Here is a 20,617-nt window from a genome sequence, read left to right on the forward strand (position 1 = left end):
CCTCCAGATGTGCTGTTCTGGAACCTACTGACAACAATGAGAGCTTTGTTTCAAAGTATCCTCTACAAACTAAAAAATATGGAAGGCATTATACTTCTCTCTGATATTGCGGGTTGCTTTGATATGACCATATATTTCACAATAATAGGGTGTCCATTTCAGCACCATATTCACCGGTGAACACTGAGAATACATATTCTAGCACTGTATTTGTTTTAATGTAACTAAAGTGGGTAAATATTGTTTTGACATGGTTAGAGGAAGCTCTTAAATGTATTCAGTGGAAGCTGAAGCTCTAAATTTATTAGGAAACCCCATGCCAGGCAGACCAGTATGGTCATTAATCATCATAATGGGCATTACATGCTAATTTTGACTGATAGAGACACATCTGAAGATGGCTCTACGACCAAACTCGAGTTGTGCACCTTGGAGTGTAACTGTGCAATTAATCAATGCAGGCAGAAGAACAGATACACACTTTGTGCTCAGGGCAAGAAACTGGTTCTTATGAAGTTTAAAACAGATAGTAACCATAGAGCTGGACACTGAAGCCTTAAAAAACTGGACTTTCCAGTTCATAACCAGACAGTTGGAAAAGTCTTTCACTAAATCTCACAGAAGTCTGTTGTAGATGTACAGAACTATGCAGGGAATTTGAATACCTTTCTGACAGTCACATGATATATTTTTTTTGTATAAAGTTTTACTTTTTTTCTGGGATCAGTGAACCCTGATAAAAAAAAAAAAAGCCTTCATTGATTTGATATCTTAGTTTATAACATATCAATTGTGCTAAAATTGAATGATATTTACATATTAGGCTATATCTAGGATTTACAGAAAGGGTGTTTTAAATCAAATCTACCCAAAATGATTTGTTTGTGGGTAGGAGAGAGCTGTTGACTAGGCTTGCCTCTCAGGTTCAATGATCAAGGAATTTAGTGGCTCAAAACCCATTTGGTAGACAACACACTATTCAGACTTGTCTAACATGCATAGGACCCCATACAAGGAATACACAAAAAGGGAGTAAATTCTGCCCGAGTCTTCTATAGACATTTTGATGACTTTATATTAAATCACAAAGCCCACAGAAGACATGGAGAAATCTGATTGTGGCCCAACGATTGCAAATCCGTGGCCCCGCTCCAGCCCTCCAAAGCTTGTGACCTGGATAACATCATAGTCAGCACCAATAATACAGGTGGCGTAAGACAGCCAAAGGACAGGACTGGACATTTAGTCAACCAAACCTGCTTCATGCTAAAAAAAATTAAAAAAAAAATCGCTGCATTCACAAGTACTTAGTTTGCCTTATGTTAATGTCAGTTCTATTGTTAGTATTAATTCTCTAGTGCTTGTATTATTCCACTGCGTGAAAGATTGCTTATATGATCTTTATTTTCTGTTATTTCTTAGAAAAAATGGAGGAAACTTCACCGAATCCAAAGTTGCTTGACTTGAATCAACATTCTCGTTTCATTATTGGGTCAGTGTCAGAGGACAACTCAGAAGATGAATTTAGTTCATTGGTTAAAGTGGACCTTCTGGAGGATAAAGAGAGATCTTCATCTCCAGCATCTGTGTCTTCAGATACTCTTTCTGACATGGGACTAGCAAACTACCAAGAGAACTCTGCTCTACAAATGAGGTATTCCTTTCACCTAAAATAGCAAAAAAATGTATGTTGTGTTTGATACAAGATTTATAGAAATGTAGACTTTGCCCGCAGCTAATAATTGTTTGTGCCATCTAGTCTACCCATTTGTCGAGCTGTAAAGATTCAAACCTTAAATTAAAGCCCTTGATCTTGTCGTCTCAGAATCAGGATAGCTTTATGTCTACACCATGCATGTTTCAATTTACTCGCTATATAAACCTCTACCGCTTCTGCTAGGATGCTGTTCCAATTATTTACCACCCTGTCAGTAAACAGAGCATAAGGCAATCATACTTCAATATAATTCCTCATTATATTAATGATCAGAAAAGGCACACATAATAACCCTTCGCTTTTTCTGATTTCTTCACCGCTACTAAAACAGGGGTATGATACCAAGGGGATGCTGGTACATTAGTGATCCACAGCTCATTAGCAGATACTATGCACAGTGCTCGAAATCCACTTGCTTACAATGGGTCTGGACGGGTCCATTGGACACAAGCAGAATTTAGTAAGGGGGGGGGGGGCTGGCACATGGGTGGATCCGTGGGGGAGGCACAGGGAAGTTGTCCCACCAAGAATTGGAACATTCCTGGAGTAACGAGGTAAGTTCTTAGTTCTGAACTTAAATCTTTGTGTCCCTAATTTCATGGAGGTGGCAGGCTTCTGTGGGGTCAGGTAACGTTGCCTTGCGTGACCTTCGAGTGGTAGCGCAGCAGCTCTCACTGTGCATTCAAGAGATGCCTAGGCTTCACCAGGGTAAGTGAGTGGTATATGTCTTTGTATGTAAGCGTCCATGTATCTGTGTATGTCTGGGTATAGAAACGTAGAATTTGACAGCCCATCTAGTCTGTCCATTTTTCTTGATGTAATGAGTCCTTGATCTTGTCTTAGATTCAGGATAGCTTTATGCCTATCCTATACATCTTCTAAAGGTAATTCTTTTACCTTTTCCCTCTTAGTAGAGAATGAATATTAAAGTAGTTACAGAGTACTTTAAAATGCATTCTACATTGGTGAAACTGTATGGAACATTAAATGGTCCATTGTTTCGTGTGCTTGTTTACTAGAGTGCAAAATGTGTGCTGGTAGAATAAAAAGCACTTACATTGAGGAGATTGACTCTGCATCCAAAGAGGCTGAAGGCACAAACAGTTTTTTTGGTGTAGGCAGTTTCGCCATCAAAATTCAATGGTCATACTAGCTATGTTTCATAAATCTAAAAATGTTAAATTGCCAAAGAGGGACATGTTTATCTGACTATGGCCAGGGCATTATCAAGAATTTTCATAGGTCACTGTGACCCGATGGATGTACCAAGTAAAGTATTTAGAAAGTCGAAAATGTTTCATTTACACAGTTTACTCTGTAGGCACAATATTTTCTGTTGATATACACAATATTTGCCACACATTTTGAGCTCCTATAAAAGTGCGCTATGGGCTGGAAGAGGGATAATGGAATTTGGCGCTCAAAGCAGATGTTAGTGCTTTGTCAAGTTAATTATTTAACAGAGTTAACGCGGTAATTTATTTTGAATATCAAGTTTCTCCTTTATTATGTTTCAACGTTTTGTTTTCATTACAATCATGAACAAAAATAAGGGTGGTACCTTTGTAAAACAGAATACACACGTTGGATCAATAATATCGTATATAAGTCCATATTGGGGAGGGCCATTGGGTTGATGAGTCTTGAGTAGTGGGTAGAGGCCCATTGTAGAGCAGAACCTTTTCTTGGATCTTAGTCAGTAGTTCCTCCTTTTTAATGATATCAGCACCCAGGGTTGTTAACAGGATGAGTTGACAGTGGTTTCTTGGCTTCCAGAGGAATGCATCTGTTCTGCATGCGCACAAGTCCAGTTCTTCTGACTGACTTGGTATGTCAGAGAACTCACGGCATCCGAAAAGTTTCTCATGCAATAACTATGGTTTAAGAATAAATGCTCTTTAGTCATCTCATGGCAATGCACTACTTGAGAGAGATGAAGACACAAAGGGGTTTATTCACTAAGGCTGGAGTGTCTTAATTTTAACTATCTCACTTAAACATTTGTTATGAAGGGCCAAAACCAACAATTTTCTCCACATGCATAATTCAATGTCTAAAGAGGCTTTGAAGAAATGTCACTTATTTAACAGTTCATTATACCGGGCCAGCCAAGCCCTTCCTACAGCAGAATGTTACATGACTCTGCAGTGTGTGTGAGCATTTGGAAACAAAGCTGTGGGTGAGATAGAGGGGTTGAGGGAGTGAGTATGTATGTATGTTAGAGTGTATGTGTAAGTGTGTGTTAGCATGAACGTATGTGTGTGAGAGGAAGTGTGTATTAGCATACGTGTGTAGGCATGTGTTAGCATGAATATGTATGTGTCAGTGTGTGTACAACATATTACATATTTAAGTCTGTTAACATATGTTCCAGAAATGACGTTCACCTCAGACAGTACAAGGTTTGCGATAGAAACACCACATAGTACCGGCTGAATAATGATGCATTCTGTAACATTCTTTGAAAGTTATTCTGTTTAGCAGGATTTTATGAAATGTTTCATTTCATTGGGCAGTGTTATTGACATAAGTGAAGACCTCTGCAAACTGTGCAGCTTTTTATCTAGAAATCCGAAAATGTTGGGAAATCGTTTAACTTGATATACCGTATTTGTCTAAAGTGGCCTGATTGCTGAGAAAGGGAATGATGCAAGGCAATAGTGTAAAAGTTACCGTAGTGCCCCAGACAGTAGCTTTGCATAACTGTTTGCAGATATGTCTGCTGACCTTTATCTTATCAATGAATGTGCTAACACAAAACACCTAAAAAAAGATTCCTGAGCACATTTTAGTAAGTTTAAAGGACATTGTCCCTTAGATAAAACGGATCATTTTAGGGTGGGATAGATAAACAGGCAAGCATTGGAAAAGAGTGAAAGAATAAAAATACATATATATGTCAGGTGTCCCATACATTAGGCAAAATGCGCTCTGTGACATGTTCTAAGCACAGACAGAGACAGTTTACGTGCATGACAATTGAAGCAAATATGTAGGGCTGAAACAACTAATCGATAAAATCGATAATAATCGATTATGAAAATCGTTGGCAACGAATTTCATCATCGATTAATCGAATCGATTTTTATCGATTATAAAAAGAGGGTTTTTTTGCAGAGCAAATGCTCTGAAAAACTCCTCTCCTTATAATAATCCGATCTCAAACAGAGATCGGATTATAACACCGGAATCCAGATCCCCCGCAACGCTGCAGGAGACCTGGATTCCCCTCACTGTCGGCCGGTCTCTCACTTCCGTCTCTCTCCCCCCTCCCATACACCCCTCTGACTCCTCCCCCTCCCATACGTCACTCTGCCTCTCTACCCGGCTCCGTTACTGACAAGGACTTTCACTGCAGCTTCATAGAAGCCACAGTGTAAGTGAAGGGCAGTAACGGAGGCTGTCTGTGCGATGCAGACACTCACAGGCTGACAGAGAATCATCCTCTGTGTCAGCTGGTGGGGGTCTGCATCGCACAGACAGCCTCTGTTACTGTCAGTAATAGTGATGTCCGGATCATGAACGAATCGTTCATTTGATCCGGTTCTTTTTAGTGATCCGGATGAGTCGGTTCACTAGACTGAACGATTCGTTTGTAGCGGTTCAGTCTGTGAATCATCATGCAGCTGTAACCTGATCCTAGAGCTGTGAGTCATCTGCAGAGCACTCTGGGGTCAGGTTACAGCTCATTAATTCTCACAGGAACGATGACTCATAGAGTCAGAGATTCGTTCAAAGAGTCGAATGAACCGAAGAGTCGAATGAACCGAAGAGTCGAATGAACCGAAGAGTCGAATGAACCGAAGAGTCGAATGATTCGAATCTTACAGGGATCCGGATCTTACAAGGATCCGAATCTTACAGAGATTCGAATCATTCAGAGAAAATCACTGATACCATACTTTTATAAATAAATACATTAATAATGTTCACACTGCCCCCAGGATTTAGATTCCCCTGAGTTTGCCCCCCTTTACCTATAACTGCACCTACAGTTAACTTTATTAAATTAATTAAATTAACCCTCAATCATCAGCATAAAATTAACCCTTATACCCCATCAACCATAACTGCCCCTGAAATTAACCGTAAAGATCCCATTAACCATAACGGCCCCTGAAATTAACCCTAAAGACCCCATTAACCACAACGGCCCCTGAAATTAACCCTAAATACTCCATTAACCATAACTGCCCCTAAATTAATTGCATGTACTCCAGATAAATTACCTAATAAATTGGTATGGTTGATGGGGTCTTTAGTGTTAATTTAGGGGCAGTTATGCTTAATGGGGTGTTTAAGGATAATTTAGGGGCAGTTATGCTTAATGGGGTCTTTAGTGTTAATTTAGGGGCAGTTATGCTTAATGAGGTGTTTAGGGTTAATTTGGGGGCAGTTATGCTTAATGGGTCTTTAGTGTTAATTTAGGGGCAGTTATGCTTAATGAGGTGTTTAGGGTTAATTTGGGGGCAGTTATGCTTAATGGGGTTTTTAGTGTTAATTTAGGGGCATTTATGCTTAATGAGGTGTTTAGGGTTAATTTGGGGGCAGTTATGCTTAATGGGGTGTTTAGGGTTAATTTGGGGGCAGTTATGCTTAATGGGGTCTTTAGTGTTAATTTGGGGGCAGTTATGCTTAAAGGGGTCTTTAGTGTTAATTTGGGGGCAGTTATGCTTAATGGGGTCTTTAGTGTTTATTTGGGGGCAGTTATGCTTAATGGGGTGTTTAGGGTTAATTTGGGGGCAGTTATGCTTAATGGGGTGTTAAGGGTTACTTTTAGGGGCAGTCATGGTTGATGGGGTGTTAAGGGTTAATTTTAGGGCAGTCATGGTTGATGGGGTGTTTAGGGTTAATTTAATGGTGAGGGTTAATTTCATTAATTTAATAAAGTTAGCTTAAGGTGCAGTTGCAGGTAAAGGGGAATGTAAATCCTGGGGGCAGTGATTATGAATGTATTATTTATAACAGTATGGTGACATTCTCTGAATGATTACAATGCCAATGAAGGCAGAGAGTCGTTCAAAGATCCGGATCTTACAATGATCCGGATCTTACAATGATCCGGATCTTACAATGATCCGGATCTTACAGTGATCCGGATCACTGTAAGATTCGGATCCCTGTAAGATCCGAATCTTTGAACGACTCTCTGCCTTCATTGACATCACTGGAGGCAGGGGGGAGGATTCATAATGAAAGGGGCGGGGCCAATCGTTAGTGTGCCTGCACGGAGTTACTGGAAAACAGTAACTCCGTGCAGACACACTGAGTGATCCGAAGATCCGGATCATGAATCGGATCATTTCAGTGAACGAATCGAAATGATCCGATTCACTTTAATGATCCGAACTTCCCATCACTAGTCAGTAACGGAGCCAGGTAGAGAGGCAGAGCGGTGTATGGGAGGGGGGAGGAGTCAGAAGGGTGTATGGGAGCCACCCTCCCATACACCACTGTGGCTCCTCCCCCCCAGAGAGGATGATTTTCTCTCAGCCTGTGAGTGTCCGTTACTGCACTTCACTTACACTGTGGCTTCTATGAAGCTGCAGTGAAAGTCCTTGTCTAGTGAAGATCCGTTGCTGACAGGAGGCAGAGTGGAGTATGGGAGGGGGAGGAATGGAGTATAGGAGGGGGAGGAGCCAGAGTGGAGTATGGGAGGGGGAGGAGCCAGAGTGGAGTATGGGAGGGGGAGGGGCCAGATTTGTATGGGGAGAGGGGAGGAGCCAGAGTGGTGTATGGGAGGGGGGAGGAGGCAGAGTGAAGTATGGGAGGGGGGAGGAGGCAAAGTGGTGTATGGGAGGGGGAGGAGGCAAAGTGATGTATGGGAGGGGGAGGAGGCAAAGTGATGTATGGGAGGGGGAGGAGGCAGAGTGGAGTATGGGAGGGGGAGCAGGCAGAGTGGAGTATGGGAGGGGGAGGAGGCAGAGTGGAGTATGGGAGGGGGAGGAGCCAGAGTGGTGTATGGGAGGGGGAGGAGGCAGAGTAGTGTATGGGAGGGGGAGGAGCCAGAGTGGAGTATGGGAGGGGGAGGAGCCAGAGTGGTGTATGGGAGGGGGAGGCGGCAGAGTGGAGTATGGGGGGGAGGAGCCAGAGTGGTGCATGGGAGGGAGAGGAGCCAGAGTGGTGTATGGGAGGGGGAGGAGCCAGAGTGGTGTATGGGAGGGGGAGGCGGCAGAGTGGAGTATGGGGGGAGGAGCCAGAGTGGTGCATGGGAGGGGGAGGAGCCAGAGTGGTGCATGGGAGGGGGAGGGGCCAGAGTGGTGTATGGGAGGGGGATGAGCCAGAGTGGTGTATGGGTGAGTTATAGTGGTGTATGGGGGGTATTATGAATTTCAGGGAATATAGGGGGTATATGGCATATCGATATTAGGCATATCAGGGGGTCATAAAACATCTGGGGGTAAAAGGTATATCAGGGGGCTCAGTTGCATATCACTGGCATATAAGGAGTATAAGGCATATCAGGGGCACAGTGGAATCTGGCATATAAGAGGTATAAGGCATATATGGGGGCAGAGTGGCAAGCTGGGGGTCTGATGTGCATAACCGGGGGCAGTTTGGTAAATAAAAAAAATTTAAATAAGGCTTTTTTTCCTCATAGTTTTTATTAAATATGAAAAATAGTTAACATATGAATTAATATTTACTAATAACTTTGTATTAAAACCTAGTTTGAGAAACACTGTGTTTGGGTTCTTGTAGCTTTTATTATTATGTCAGTAAAATAAGAAGCTGAATAGCGAGAGGCCATTGCAATAAAGAGATGAAAGTGTAAATTGTACGTTTTTTATTACATTATTTTACATTTAAAAAAATTGCATTTTTTTATCCGATTAATCGATTAATCGAAAAAATAATCGGCCAACTAATCGATTATTAAAATAATCGTTAGTTGCAGCCCTAACCTACTGCAATGTTTTATTATAAATTAAAGTTTAGTGAAGGTTTTTTTCACAGAGTATAATAGTACCAAATAAGGACGGAAAATAAAAAACAAAAAATTGAATCATACATTAACATAATGCCGCCATACAAAAGGCATCAAATGAAGATTGCCAAAATTGCAACTATAGACAAGCCATGTGACATAATCTCCTCCAATGCATGCTAGTTAAGAAAAATATATATTAGGAGAAGGAAAGGGAGGAAAGAAAAATTGAGAGTATGGGGGGGGCGACCCCAGGAGGGACTCGAAACTCCTGAAAGAGGTGAACTGGGTCCAGGCAAACCAAGTTGTCAAATGAAAACGAAGTCGTCAGATGACCTGCGTGTTTGTCCACCGCTTGTTTAACTAATTCCTCTATCTCTCTATCCTCCACTCTGCGTACCTAATCTCTAATGGAAGGCGTCCTGTTAGTTTTCCATTACAGAGGTATCACACATTTTACAATGTTAAGGAGGTGAATTGTAAGGGAGCACTGTAGACTGACAACGCCAAGGAGGTATGATGGAGGAGCATCGCACCCGGGGTCAAAGCAGGTGGATCATCAACCACCCGTGCAATCGTGGAGGGAACCACCTCCCAAAATGGCCACACAAGCTCACACTCCCACCACATGTGAAGCAAAGAGCCCTCCATCTTTTGACAGCGCTAACATCACTTCAATGTTTTAATATTTTTATCACAACATATAGCTCATTTTATATTCCTGTAGAAAGATGGATGTAGAATTGTAGAGTTTTGACATCAATATAAGACCTAAAAATAGGTGCCTGCACTAAAAGTATATATGACTGCCTGGCTCCTTGAGTATTCCCAGAACTGCTCTAGTGGTTCATTTAAAAAAAATCATGTATGGGGCTTGCTTTAAAGGCTTAATTTAGTCATACATGGATATATAAATATATCAAAATTGTTTGTCAGGGATCATTTTACTGCTGCTTGAGGTTACTAAAGTTCACGGTTTGCCCCCCCCCCCCCCTTTTCTGAGCTTAAAGCCATTAAAAGAAGAGAGAGTAAAGGGGAAAAAAAAACCATGGCTTTGCCTGAATTAAACTGCGAGGCACAGTTTGGTCACCTCATGTCGTCTAGCCAAACACAGGAGTTATCCTGATCACGCTGGCTGTGTAGGTGGGACTTGGTTTCTGCATGAGCGGAGAGTACAAAAGGCGTGCTGTTACTCTTCCTGCCTCCTTCCTAACGTCTCAATGACTGAAGCACATCTGATCATGTGTTCATGTGCTTCTAGTAAGGATTACTTCAGGAGCTGAGGATAACATCCCGTTTTTCTGGTTGGAATACTTATTTGAAGAGCAGTTTATTTAAATACATACCAGAAAGAAACTTATTTAGCTTTAATGTAAAACATTTGAAAAACAAATAAAAGAATAATCATAAAAAAGGAACAGCGGCACTCCAGGAGGACAGAAGTAATCACATAAAACGTATAATATAAAAATATTCTTTTATTCCGATGCTTGATCCTATATATATATAAAAATATGATGTAGAAAAAATATATATCCAAAATTATACAGAAAATAGAAATGAACAAACAAAAAAAAAGAGTACAATGAATATCATACGAGCCACAGAAAAAGAGAGACTGCTTAAATGACATAGTATTACATAGTTAGTATTTAGGAAGGATGATTATTATTATTATCATCATCTTTTATTTATATAACACCAACAATTTCCGCAGCGCTTAATACAATACATAAATTCAAGGGGTACAACAAGACGGGAACTGACAGACAAACCAATACATTAGGTGGAGAGAGCCCTGCTCGCAAGCTTACAATCTTGAGGGAATGGGGTGACAGACATAAGGGACAGAGAAAGGGTGATGGTTGTATCAGTGACAGGGAAGTTCTGGCATCTATGATGGTTTTCTTCTCTGAAGAAGTGAGTTTTGAGATGTTTCTTGAATGTTGGAAGGGAGGGTGAATGCTAAAGGTTGGGTGGAAGTAGATTCCAGAGATATGTGGCAGCCCGAGTGAAATCTTGTAGACGGAAAAAGGAAAAGGTGATAAGTGAGGAGGAGAGCCTTAGCTCATGGGAAGAACATAAGGATCGAGTAGGAGAGTATTTGCTTATGAGGGCAGAAGTGTATGGAGGACCTTATATGTTAGTACCAGGATTTTAAATTTAATTCTAAAGGTAATAGGGAGCCAGTGGAGGATTTCACAGAGGGGGGGAAGCAGAAGAGGAGCGGCATGCAAGGAAGATAAGCCTAGCAGCAGCATTTAGGACAGCCTGCAGAGGAGAGAGTCGGGACAGTGGAATGCCAACCAGTAGAGTGTTGCAGTAGTCAAGACGGGAAATGATAAGTAAATGAACCAGAGTTATGCTACACATAGTTCAGAAGGCACCCCCTGGGCCCCCAAAGAGGAAGCTGGAGACCTCTCATCATTTGCTTCCATTAATGTTGCATCCCAAATCTCCATGTAGTGTAGTGGGGCAGGGCGAGGTTTCTCTGCTCCCTTGGGGTGGCAGTGCTGCCCTAGGCCTAGGCCTAGGCTTACATATAACCCATAGGAGCAGACGATTGTGGATATTAGAATAAAATAGGAATGTTGGAGCAGAGGTCATTGACAGATAGAATAAGATAATTTTTTTAATGAGCAGGCATTATGCAGAGTGGAAAGGTGAAACTGCTTGGGTAAACAGTAGTGCAAATGATGATCAGACCCACATCTTCAGTGCAAAAGGCTAGCAGATAGAGTTATGTAGAGAATTAGCATGTAAGGAAATAATTGAACACTTGTCTTATCACCATGGCAACGTGCCTCCCAACTGTCCAGCTTTACATGGGACAGTCCCAATTTTGCAATTCCGATGCTGTGGGGAAGGCCCCTTTTCTATTTCAGCATGACTGCGCCCCAGTGCACAAAGCAAGGCCCATGGTTAGATGAGTTCGGTGCGGAAGAACTTGAGTGGCCCGCACAGAGCCCTGACCTCAACCCCATCGAACTCTTGGGATGAACTGGAACAGAGATGCGAGGCCTTCTTGTCCAACATCAGAGCCTGACCTCACAAATGGTGTACTGGATGAATGGGCAAATATTTCCACAGAAACTCTCCAAAATCTTGCAGAAAGCCTTCCCAGAAGAGTGGAAGCTGTTATAACTGCAGGGGGGGGGGGGGGGGGGCAGCTACATATAAAACAAGAAGGTCAGAGGTTTAGATGTAATGTAAAAAACATTTACTTTACTGAGAAGGTGGTAGATACATGGAACAGCCTACCAGCAGAAGTGGTAGAGGCTAATACAGTGAGGGAATTTGTACACGTGTGGGATAGGTATTAAGCTAATCTAAGACAAGACCAAAGAGCGAGTAAGGTCTGAGTCTTTACATCACGAAAAATGGGCCGACTAGATGGACCGAATGGTTCTTACCATAAATGGGACACGTATATAGTACACGTGTGTTTATAGTACAAAATATTTGAATGTTCTTTATCATTTATGCTTATCTCTGTTTGCATTTGTATTATTAGGAGACCCACAACCTGTGGAAAACAAGTCACAAGGTACACGTGGCTTGCATCGCTTGTGGTCTCTAATGGCGTTACTGCTCGTATAGTAATCATTTAACTATAGACTATAACCTGCTTGATTTTTTTAGTATTTGTTTTAGCCCTATGCCCTAGATACAGTGAATAGAAATTAGCGCATCCCTGGGATATGTTTATCTGCCTTGCTGTAGCTGCTGCCACATGGTCCCTCTCCCTTAAGGGTGTGGGGCTGGATGCCAAAGGTGAAACGCTGAAGCAATAACCATTCTGTTATAATTCTCTGGCATGCCGAAATCACACACAGTGGAGGCTTGTGCAGTCATATAGTTTTTTTTTTACTCTTCCTGGTTATTTCACTTTCTGCTGGAAATACTGTTAACGAGTCAGAAAACCAGCCCTCTAAATATACTGAGAATTCTCTATACAGAGTACTATGAGTGATCCCAAAGATGATTCCTCTGGAATTAAATATCATTTATTTTGGAGGTAGGACGTTTTTAATGGTCAATTGTAGAAAGGAAGGAAAAAAATATTGTATTTTTGTATGCATTGTCTAATTGCACGAATGTTTAGTAGAATCGGGACTGTTCCTCATTAACTGGGATGGGTGGGAGGTATATGTTAGGTGTACTGTGGTCTTGGAACAGCCTTCCAGCAGAAGCGGTAGATGTTAATACAACAAAGGAATATAAACAAGTTTTATATATATATATATATATATATATTTATATATATATATATATATATATATATATATATATATATATATATATGTTGTAAAAACCAATATAGCAAATGAGAAAGACAGGAAAGTTAGGAGTGATCACAGACACAGCAAAAATGCTGAAACTGCTTGCTTCTTTAAGGGGTTGCAAAGAGCTATAATGTGTAGCTTGTACACTGATTAGGAAGGAGTTGGCTAACTCCATTGCATTGGCCCTGGAGTTGAATTCAGCTGCTGCTTGTTTTAGCATCATGTAGCAAAAACCTCTTATAAGTTTCGAAATTATTTCCCATGAACTAAAAATACTTTAGCACAGAATTTAATAAAATTATTTTAAGGAGCACATTTAAAGAGTTAGGAGTTAAGTAATAGATATACTAAGCATTGTGCTACTTGCTGGAGAGCGGCATTCGTTCCTTTCCTTTGATGTGCATTACAGGTGTGATTTGGTCTACATGAATAAATCATGATTTTTCAAATAAAATCTATACTTTTTTAGGAGCAAATAGTACGCATTTGCAGAAGAACACAATATTTAAAGATTAACATTTTTTTTATGCAATTAAGCCATTACATGACAATGCACATATTTTGCCATTAGACTTCTGTAGCCGCTCAGTGCTCTGATCATATGTTCTATATCCATCTATACGCGCCATAAATTTATCTTAACCGTGTAATTATCCAGCTTACCTGGGCAGCCCTGGTTTTTTTTTTTGTCCAGGGATTAGTTGAACGACCTCCGAATCACGTTGATTGAAAATGTAAGTCCTCCACTCTCTAAAGTGTAACGAAAGTGGCTAGAAGTTTGAATTGGTGATCATAGACCTATAGTCTTATACAAACCCACATTATGTATGATTTAATAATGTTTTTTTATATGATTATATGTATGCCTTACTACATGGCATTGCTTGCTTTTAACCTGAGTTATTTTGCCGTTTACTGCATTAAAATATATATTGTGTATGATGTATATTTTATAAAAGTCACTGGTTTTAGTAGTTCAATTGGTTAGGGAGTGTGTTTATGTTTACCTGGTTTATTATTTTTACCCATGTATATCATATATAAAAATCAGAATTTGTGCAATTAAATGAAAAAAAAAATATTGCATTCATCAATGGACTGTAATGGTGTGGGCTAGTTACTGACGTGTAGCCCTGCAGCATGTAAATTTCATACATAAACATAAAAGTTCTTTAATATGCATTTGTGTTGGATAAGGCTGTTGGGGGACTGCCCTTAAAAGGGACAGCGTAATGTCCCATGCATGCTCTTCAACAAAGTATGTATATTAAAGCACATTGTAAGTGGTGCCTGGCTGGGGTGGGCTTCCTTTTTTCTGTGTTTTCTCTCTTTCGGCTTATGTACCTTGTAAATGGCTTCAGAAAGCCCAGTTAGTTGTTCACCTTTAGAAGTCAAATCTATTTGGTCGGAAAACGTTTCCATTGGTGATACTTGTTCGCTAGTAGACATATAAAAAAAGGGAATATGATGGCGCTATAATAAAAAAGAATAAATAATAATAATGTGGCTATTGAATCAAAGCACAAATTTAGCTTTTTTATACAATGAACAGTCGTGTCATGTGCTGTATAGCACCCACCGGCTTCATATTTAAGCCATTAGAACCATCAAAGGGAATTTTTATTTAAAACTTATTTATTTTAAAGAAGTTTCATGAAGAAAATATTTTTCTCTGGGTTTCAAATAGTTTATTGTACAATACTCCAGCACTGAAAGCAAATGGGTTTTGTTTAATGTTGTTCTTAAAACATTATATCTGGATGTTTGTTGTAGGCAGTGACGTAGGCACTAAAATCAAGCACCCCACTAATTATGTTCTACGACTAACGATGTCCGAGACATTTAATGGCATTATTATTAGGATATTGCTATTTTTTTTTTGTCTATATTGTTTTTGCATTCATCCCAAGCACCCTGTTTCTTGCAGGACAGTCCCATGTAACAAATGTGCAAGCCTGCAACAACATGGGAAAAGCTTAAGGCCACGACAAAAGTCAGGTCCAGTGCTTTGAGCCACTATGTGGGCTAAACCGAGTTACTACATACACAGAAGTCCCTTTGTGCTTCCAAGAGGGCGCCATGAGAACCGTCTGCTCCTGACTGTGCCCTGGCCTTTACACTTACACAAAATATGTAGCACAGTTTCTGAACTCTAAACATGAAATAAGGATAGAAGTTGTAGTATGAGAAAAGTCTACCACATGAACAAGTAATCTACTATCAGGACGGCATAATCAAGGCTCGTTAAACCAGGCCCAAGCCAGAGTATGTCCTGCCAAGTCAAGTGGCTGTGGGACAGGGAAAGAGGCAAGTGCATATGGGAGACTCTGCAGAATCCTTCCTTCCATTTGCATGGGGGGGGCCACTCAGCTGTCATCGTACCTGGGAACTTTTGGGCTCCGGCTACCTGGGACGTGGCCAGCTGACGACTGCCTGCTGACATCGGTGGGTAGTTCCACTCACATTGCGGGAAACACTCCCATTTAAAGCGGGAATTGCTGGGGAGTGGGGCGTGTCAAGACCCCTCTCCTGTGACCCGTAGGACTCGGGTGTTGACCTGGAGACCCGGCGCTTCTCCCAGAGTTCTCCGGGCCAAACCCGGAGAGTTCCCAGGTATGGCTGTCATATGCATTAAAGTTCATATAATGGCTGGAGCCTTTCTTTAAAATACATGAAATATGACACGCACCTTACACGATGTTTGTTAAATTGTAAAAGAATTGATGCGCTAAGACCTTGCTATTAAAACATTTCCATCTATGTAAACAGAAACATTCCTTATCAATATGGTATTTGGTATTCTTTAGCATGGGTCATTAGTATATTAGTACATTGTATAGCATAACATTTACCAAACCTGTCAAATTCATTCTGCACCTAGCCCAATGCTGGCTTCATGTAATTAGATTAGTAGTCCCAAAATGACTACATAAATAACTTTAAAAAATGCCGTGCGCAAAAATTTTATTTCTCTGGTCTGCTGCCTCGCTTGGAATTCCTCATGACGTTATTTGCTCAGAATTCTACATCCGGCATTATGGAAATACCAGATTTATTATTTTAATACAATTTACACCTGCTTAAATCTAATCCCGATATGGGTGTCATGTGCTATGGCCTTTAATACCGACAAAACCACAGCCTGCTCTTTACTTTCACGTGCTTTAGAGTTTTAGTATTTAAAGGTGCTGTCCCACTAGCAGATCAGTTTTATTCTTTCCTCTGATGGTTTTATCACTTAAAGAATTTTTTTTACAAAAAAACAACCTATACGTGTCTGCTTTGTCATGACAAGTGTTTCTTGGGACTGTTGGCAGGTATGTATTTAATTGTATTTCTTTAAGAAAGTGAAAGAATAATGGGGGTTATTTTATAAATAGACAAATACAGTAATTATTAAAGATTCTTGGTAAACATAGTGTCTTGCAACTTACAGTACCAGTATAGTACTTTTGCAATCACAATTAGTTTGTGTTCACAGGTTAATAATTTGGAGTAAAATTTCCTAAACAAAAGTCTCTTGCGCGCCATTGGATTTTTTTTTCACTGCTAACGTCTTCGTTTTGTTACAGGCCTAGCATGTCCGGTTTACACTTGGTCAAGCAAGGTCGAGATCGAAAGAAAATCGACTTGCAGAGGGATTTCACGGTTGCTTCTCCAGCAGAATTTGTCACTCGGTTTGGAGGAAATAAAGTCATTGAAAAGGTTGTTTGTCACATATTTTGCTTGTAAAAACGTCTGATTTTTGACACCTGGGCACATAGAACAGAATATATACTAGCTATGAATCCAGGGTTTGTTTTGGGGGAAGTAGGTCAAAATAAAGAAAATAAAAGATAAAGGAAAACAAGGATGAACAAGAACAGAGGAATGAAAAAAGTCCTTTGATAATGGCCAGTTTTAAAAATGTAACACATCCCTTCCCCAATTGAAATACAAAAGCACTTTTAATTAGTACAATGATAAAGGGCCAATGCATGACAGTATAGGGCATATATACTTGTTCATAGCATTGCTGAGAGAAGGCAAAGGCAAGCAAAGCTGTCGAGTTTGCAGGAGAGTTGCAGTTTCATCTCCCTCAAGTTGCATTATGAAACACTGAGCCCATTGAGTTTCTGCTGCAAGAATAATTCAAATGTGCAAAGCATTCATTTCTTTAATGCCTTGCATTATGCAAGGTCACCTCAGCCCCCATTTCAGAGAAATTTGCTCATGAATTCAAAGTTAAAACCACAAATCTTCCGTGAACTACCGCTTCATATTTATTTATGTTGACTGTAACTAGGTAGGTAAAAGTTAACCCCTTAAGGACCGGGCTCGTTTTTTTCTTTTTGTACCCTGTGGGACCGAGGCTGTTTTAATACTTTTGTGGTGCTTGTGTTCAGCTGTAATTTTCTCCTCACCCATTTAGTGTACCCACATAAGTTATATATTGTTTTTTTCAGGACAAGATGGGCTTTCTTCAGATACCATTATTTTGATCGTATCGTCTTATTTACTATAAAAAAAATAAAAAAAACATGGGGAAAAATTGAAAAAAAACCACATTTTATGACTTTTATTTGAAAAATCTTTTACTCACCTAAAAAAGCAAGTAAAAAAACTAGCTAAATAGATTCTACTACTTGTCCTGAGTTTAGAGATACCCAATGTTTTTATGTTTTTTTGCTGTTTTTTGTAAGTTATAGGGCAATAAGTACAAGCAGCGTTTTATGATTTCCAAATCTTTTTTAACAAATCTGGTCAGTCTGCCTCCATCTCCTCTTTGGAACATCTTTGAAGCCGTTAACTCAATTTAACCCATTCAAACCATATATTTTTGAAAAATAGACACCCCAGGGTATTCCAAATGCTGTTATTTTAACCCTTTCCATGCACCAATTATACAACTACACTTTGTCAAACTTTGTAATAGTAATTTTTTTTTTATTTTTTTTCACACAAATTGTACTTTAGTTATAGATATACAGGTCCTGGTATATGCCACTGTCAAACAACACCCCAATGTGTGTTCAGGAACATCTCCTGAGTGCAGTGATACCCGACATGCATGGGTTTGTCGTGTTGTTTGAGATTTAAAATGCCACATTTGGGAAGTGCGCTTTTTTTCTCCATTTTGGTCAGTCTGTACCTATGCCCTATCTTTGAGCTCGGCCACTCCAATTTACCCCATCAGCCATTTTTTTTTATATTAGACACCCCTTGGGTATTTGAAGTGCTTTTATTTTAACTCTTTGTTGATATTTTTGAGAAATCTTAGCACTTGCTCAAAATAATAAACTTTATTTTTTTATTTTATTTTATTTTTTTAATACTTTTTTTTATATTTTTTTACACATTTTGCTGGTACTGGATGGTTCATCTAGTGACATCACTGCATAATTATTTTTAAATGTTAGCACATTTTTTTTTTTCCCATTTTTTTTTTAATTTTTTTATTATTTTTTTAATATTTTACTAATCACATTGTGATTAGAAAGCTGGGCTCCATTGACTTGCATGGTTGAGTGCAGTACCTGTATTCAACCTGCAAGTGGAGCCAGAGTTCTCTAGAGGGTCAGGAGACCATCTAGCGAACTCTTTCATCTTTATTGTTTTTTTTCCCGGGCCGCCGCCATCTTGCTGATGGCGAAGATCACCGGCAGCTGCGGCTGTGACCGCTCTCCGGAGCGGTCACAGCCCATCCAGAGGTAAGTCGAGGCATTCCAGCGACACCATTTAAGTTTAGGAGGCGTTGATCACTTTCTACGCTTATTTAATTTTTTGACGGTTCAGGACCGTCAAAGGTCGTTAAGCGACCGTTTTTCCATGACGGTCCTGAACCGGCAAAGGTCGTTAAGGGGTTAAAAGAAAAATAGAGTGAAAAACTTTGACTGCACGTCTCCTATATCATTTTCAGGTTTCTTTAAATATTATCAAGGCGTTTGAACTTGTTTCCACGGGACATTATATTGACGATGGAGACTACCATATGGAGACTAGAAAAGTTTATTGATTAGATGCTTGTGTAGGTCAAACTGGGCAAATACATCTGGACTATTCTATATGGCTCATACCAGTAACAAATGTTACCTGCATGGATGTAAAATTCATACGCATTCTTAAATTCAGTTCTGTGTACTTCAAAGTAAGATTTTGCGTCTATAACTGCACAAGTGTGTTTAGATTGTTTGCTTTTCCTTTTACCAGGTACTCATTGCTAATAACGGCATTGCAGCAGTTAAGTGTATGCGGTCAATCAGACGGTGGTCGTACGAAATGTTCAGGAATGAGAGAGCGATCCGTTTTGTCGTTATGGTAACGCCTGAGGACTTGAAAGCCAACGCAGGTTCGTTTCGTATTCGGCGCTGCTAACTGGGCTGGTTTTTGCTGTATGCTTGGTTATCATCGGTGGGGCAATGTCAGAATGTCAACAGTTGACATGACCCAGCAGATCCCATAGCTCATAGCTCTTCTCACTGAAGTGGACTTGAAGTGACCCAGCTATCTAAACTATATACATTAACACATTAAGAATCATCTATTATCTCTTGTACTTGGCAACTCCTTTTCATTAACTAGTTTTATTAATAACTGTGTAAAACACAGGTTAATTTGTCTGGATACATACATTAACAATCTGTGCTCAAGTAAGATAATCCTTAAAGTGTCACATTTAGTGACCAACTTAAAACTAGTCCTCAAAACGTGATTCATAGGGGTATATTCACTAAAGGTGAAGTTGTGGCTTCAACTCCTCGACTCCAATGTACATTATGAAGGTCCAACACCTGTGACATGCATAATACATAGCTAAATTAGTGACATTTTTTAGTCTCTACTCCCAACTCAGCCTTTTTTTTGCTACCGAAACTTGCCAGTGTTAACCCTTCAATCAATAATGAATTGTAGGAGTTAAAACCACAAAGCACCTGCTTACTTTTCCTTTAAAAAAATAAACCCCATAAATTGTCTGTGCCCCCTCCCAAGATATATCAGAGTTGTTCTCGTGATTTTAATGTAAAGGATACATGACTTTAGATTTAAAAAACAAATGAGCACCAGATTAAAAAAAAAAAGAAAGAAATTGCTTGACGTAGAAGCTGCAGCTGCCCTCCTCAATGCTTGAAGCAGCCAATCAGTGGCAGGAAAGCACTGCATTTCATCCAAATCAACATATCTCCTGCTCAGAAAAGTGGCGCCAGCGTAAGTAGAAACAAAACAAAATGAGTAGAACCAAAACGGCAAGGATGTTAAGCCAACATGCATTTCACTTCTGCAAGGGAGATGAGGCTTTTTGTGATGTGTGATCTCATTTAGGAATTAATAGACATGTTAAGCTGCTACACACACATCAGATATTGTTTCAGTAGTCCTTTGGGCTATTACATTTTTTGATATTTGTGACATTTCTCTAACCTGTATTAATAAAAACTAGGTACGCTGCGTACTGATCCTTTATAGAGCCGTCACTTTAAATGGGCTAAACCCAAGCACTGCACTATAGATCATATTAAGAAGGTTTAATTATAAGTGCAGTTGTCATTTGTTTTTGCGTTGCTAGCGAAAATATGTAACGGTAAAAACAAATGCCTTACTTTGTAAAAATATTTTAACGCTTAAATGTGCATTTTATCCCCCCCCACTGACCTTTAACCTTTAATTTTGATGTACAGTAGGTGTTGGTAGACAATACCAAATCACCCT

General features: G+C 39.9%; 1 protein-coding gene across 5 annotated transcripts in view; it reads left to right on the forward strand.

Annotated features, from left to right (window-relative positions):
* Window positions 1–1,427: 1,427 nt before the first annotated feature.
* LOC149298396 (acetyl-CoA carboxylase-like) overlaps window positions 1,428–20,617 on the forward strand; it is a 151,730-nt gene continuing 132,540 nt past the window's right edge. For 4 of the 5 annotated variants that reach the window (XM_089487464.1, XM_089487465.1, XM_089487466.1 and 1 more), the window contains exons 1-3: window positions 1,428–1,654; window positions 16,504–16,636; window positions 19,121–19,259. In XM_089487464.1, coding sequence (XP_089343590.1) covers window positions 1,428–1,654; window positions 16,504–16,636; window positions 19,121–19,259 — 499 coding nt within the window. The remainder of the gene's footprint in view (window positions 1,655–16,503; window positions 16,637–19,120; window positions 19,260–20,617) is intronic. The other variant, XM_089487468.1, reaches the window with a different exon arrangement.

The sequence above is a fragment of the Sceloporus occidentalis genome, unplaced genomic scaffold (assembly GCF_023333645.1).
Source record: "Sceloporus occidentalis isolate IW3139 unplaced genomic scaffold, rSceOcc1.0.p SCAF_33, whole genome shotgun sequence".
NCBI classification, from domain to species: Eukaryota; Metazoa; Chordata; class Lepidosauria; order Squamata; family Phrynosomatidae; genus Sceloporus; species Sceloporus occidentalis.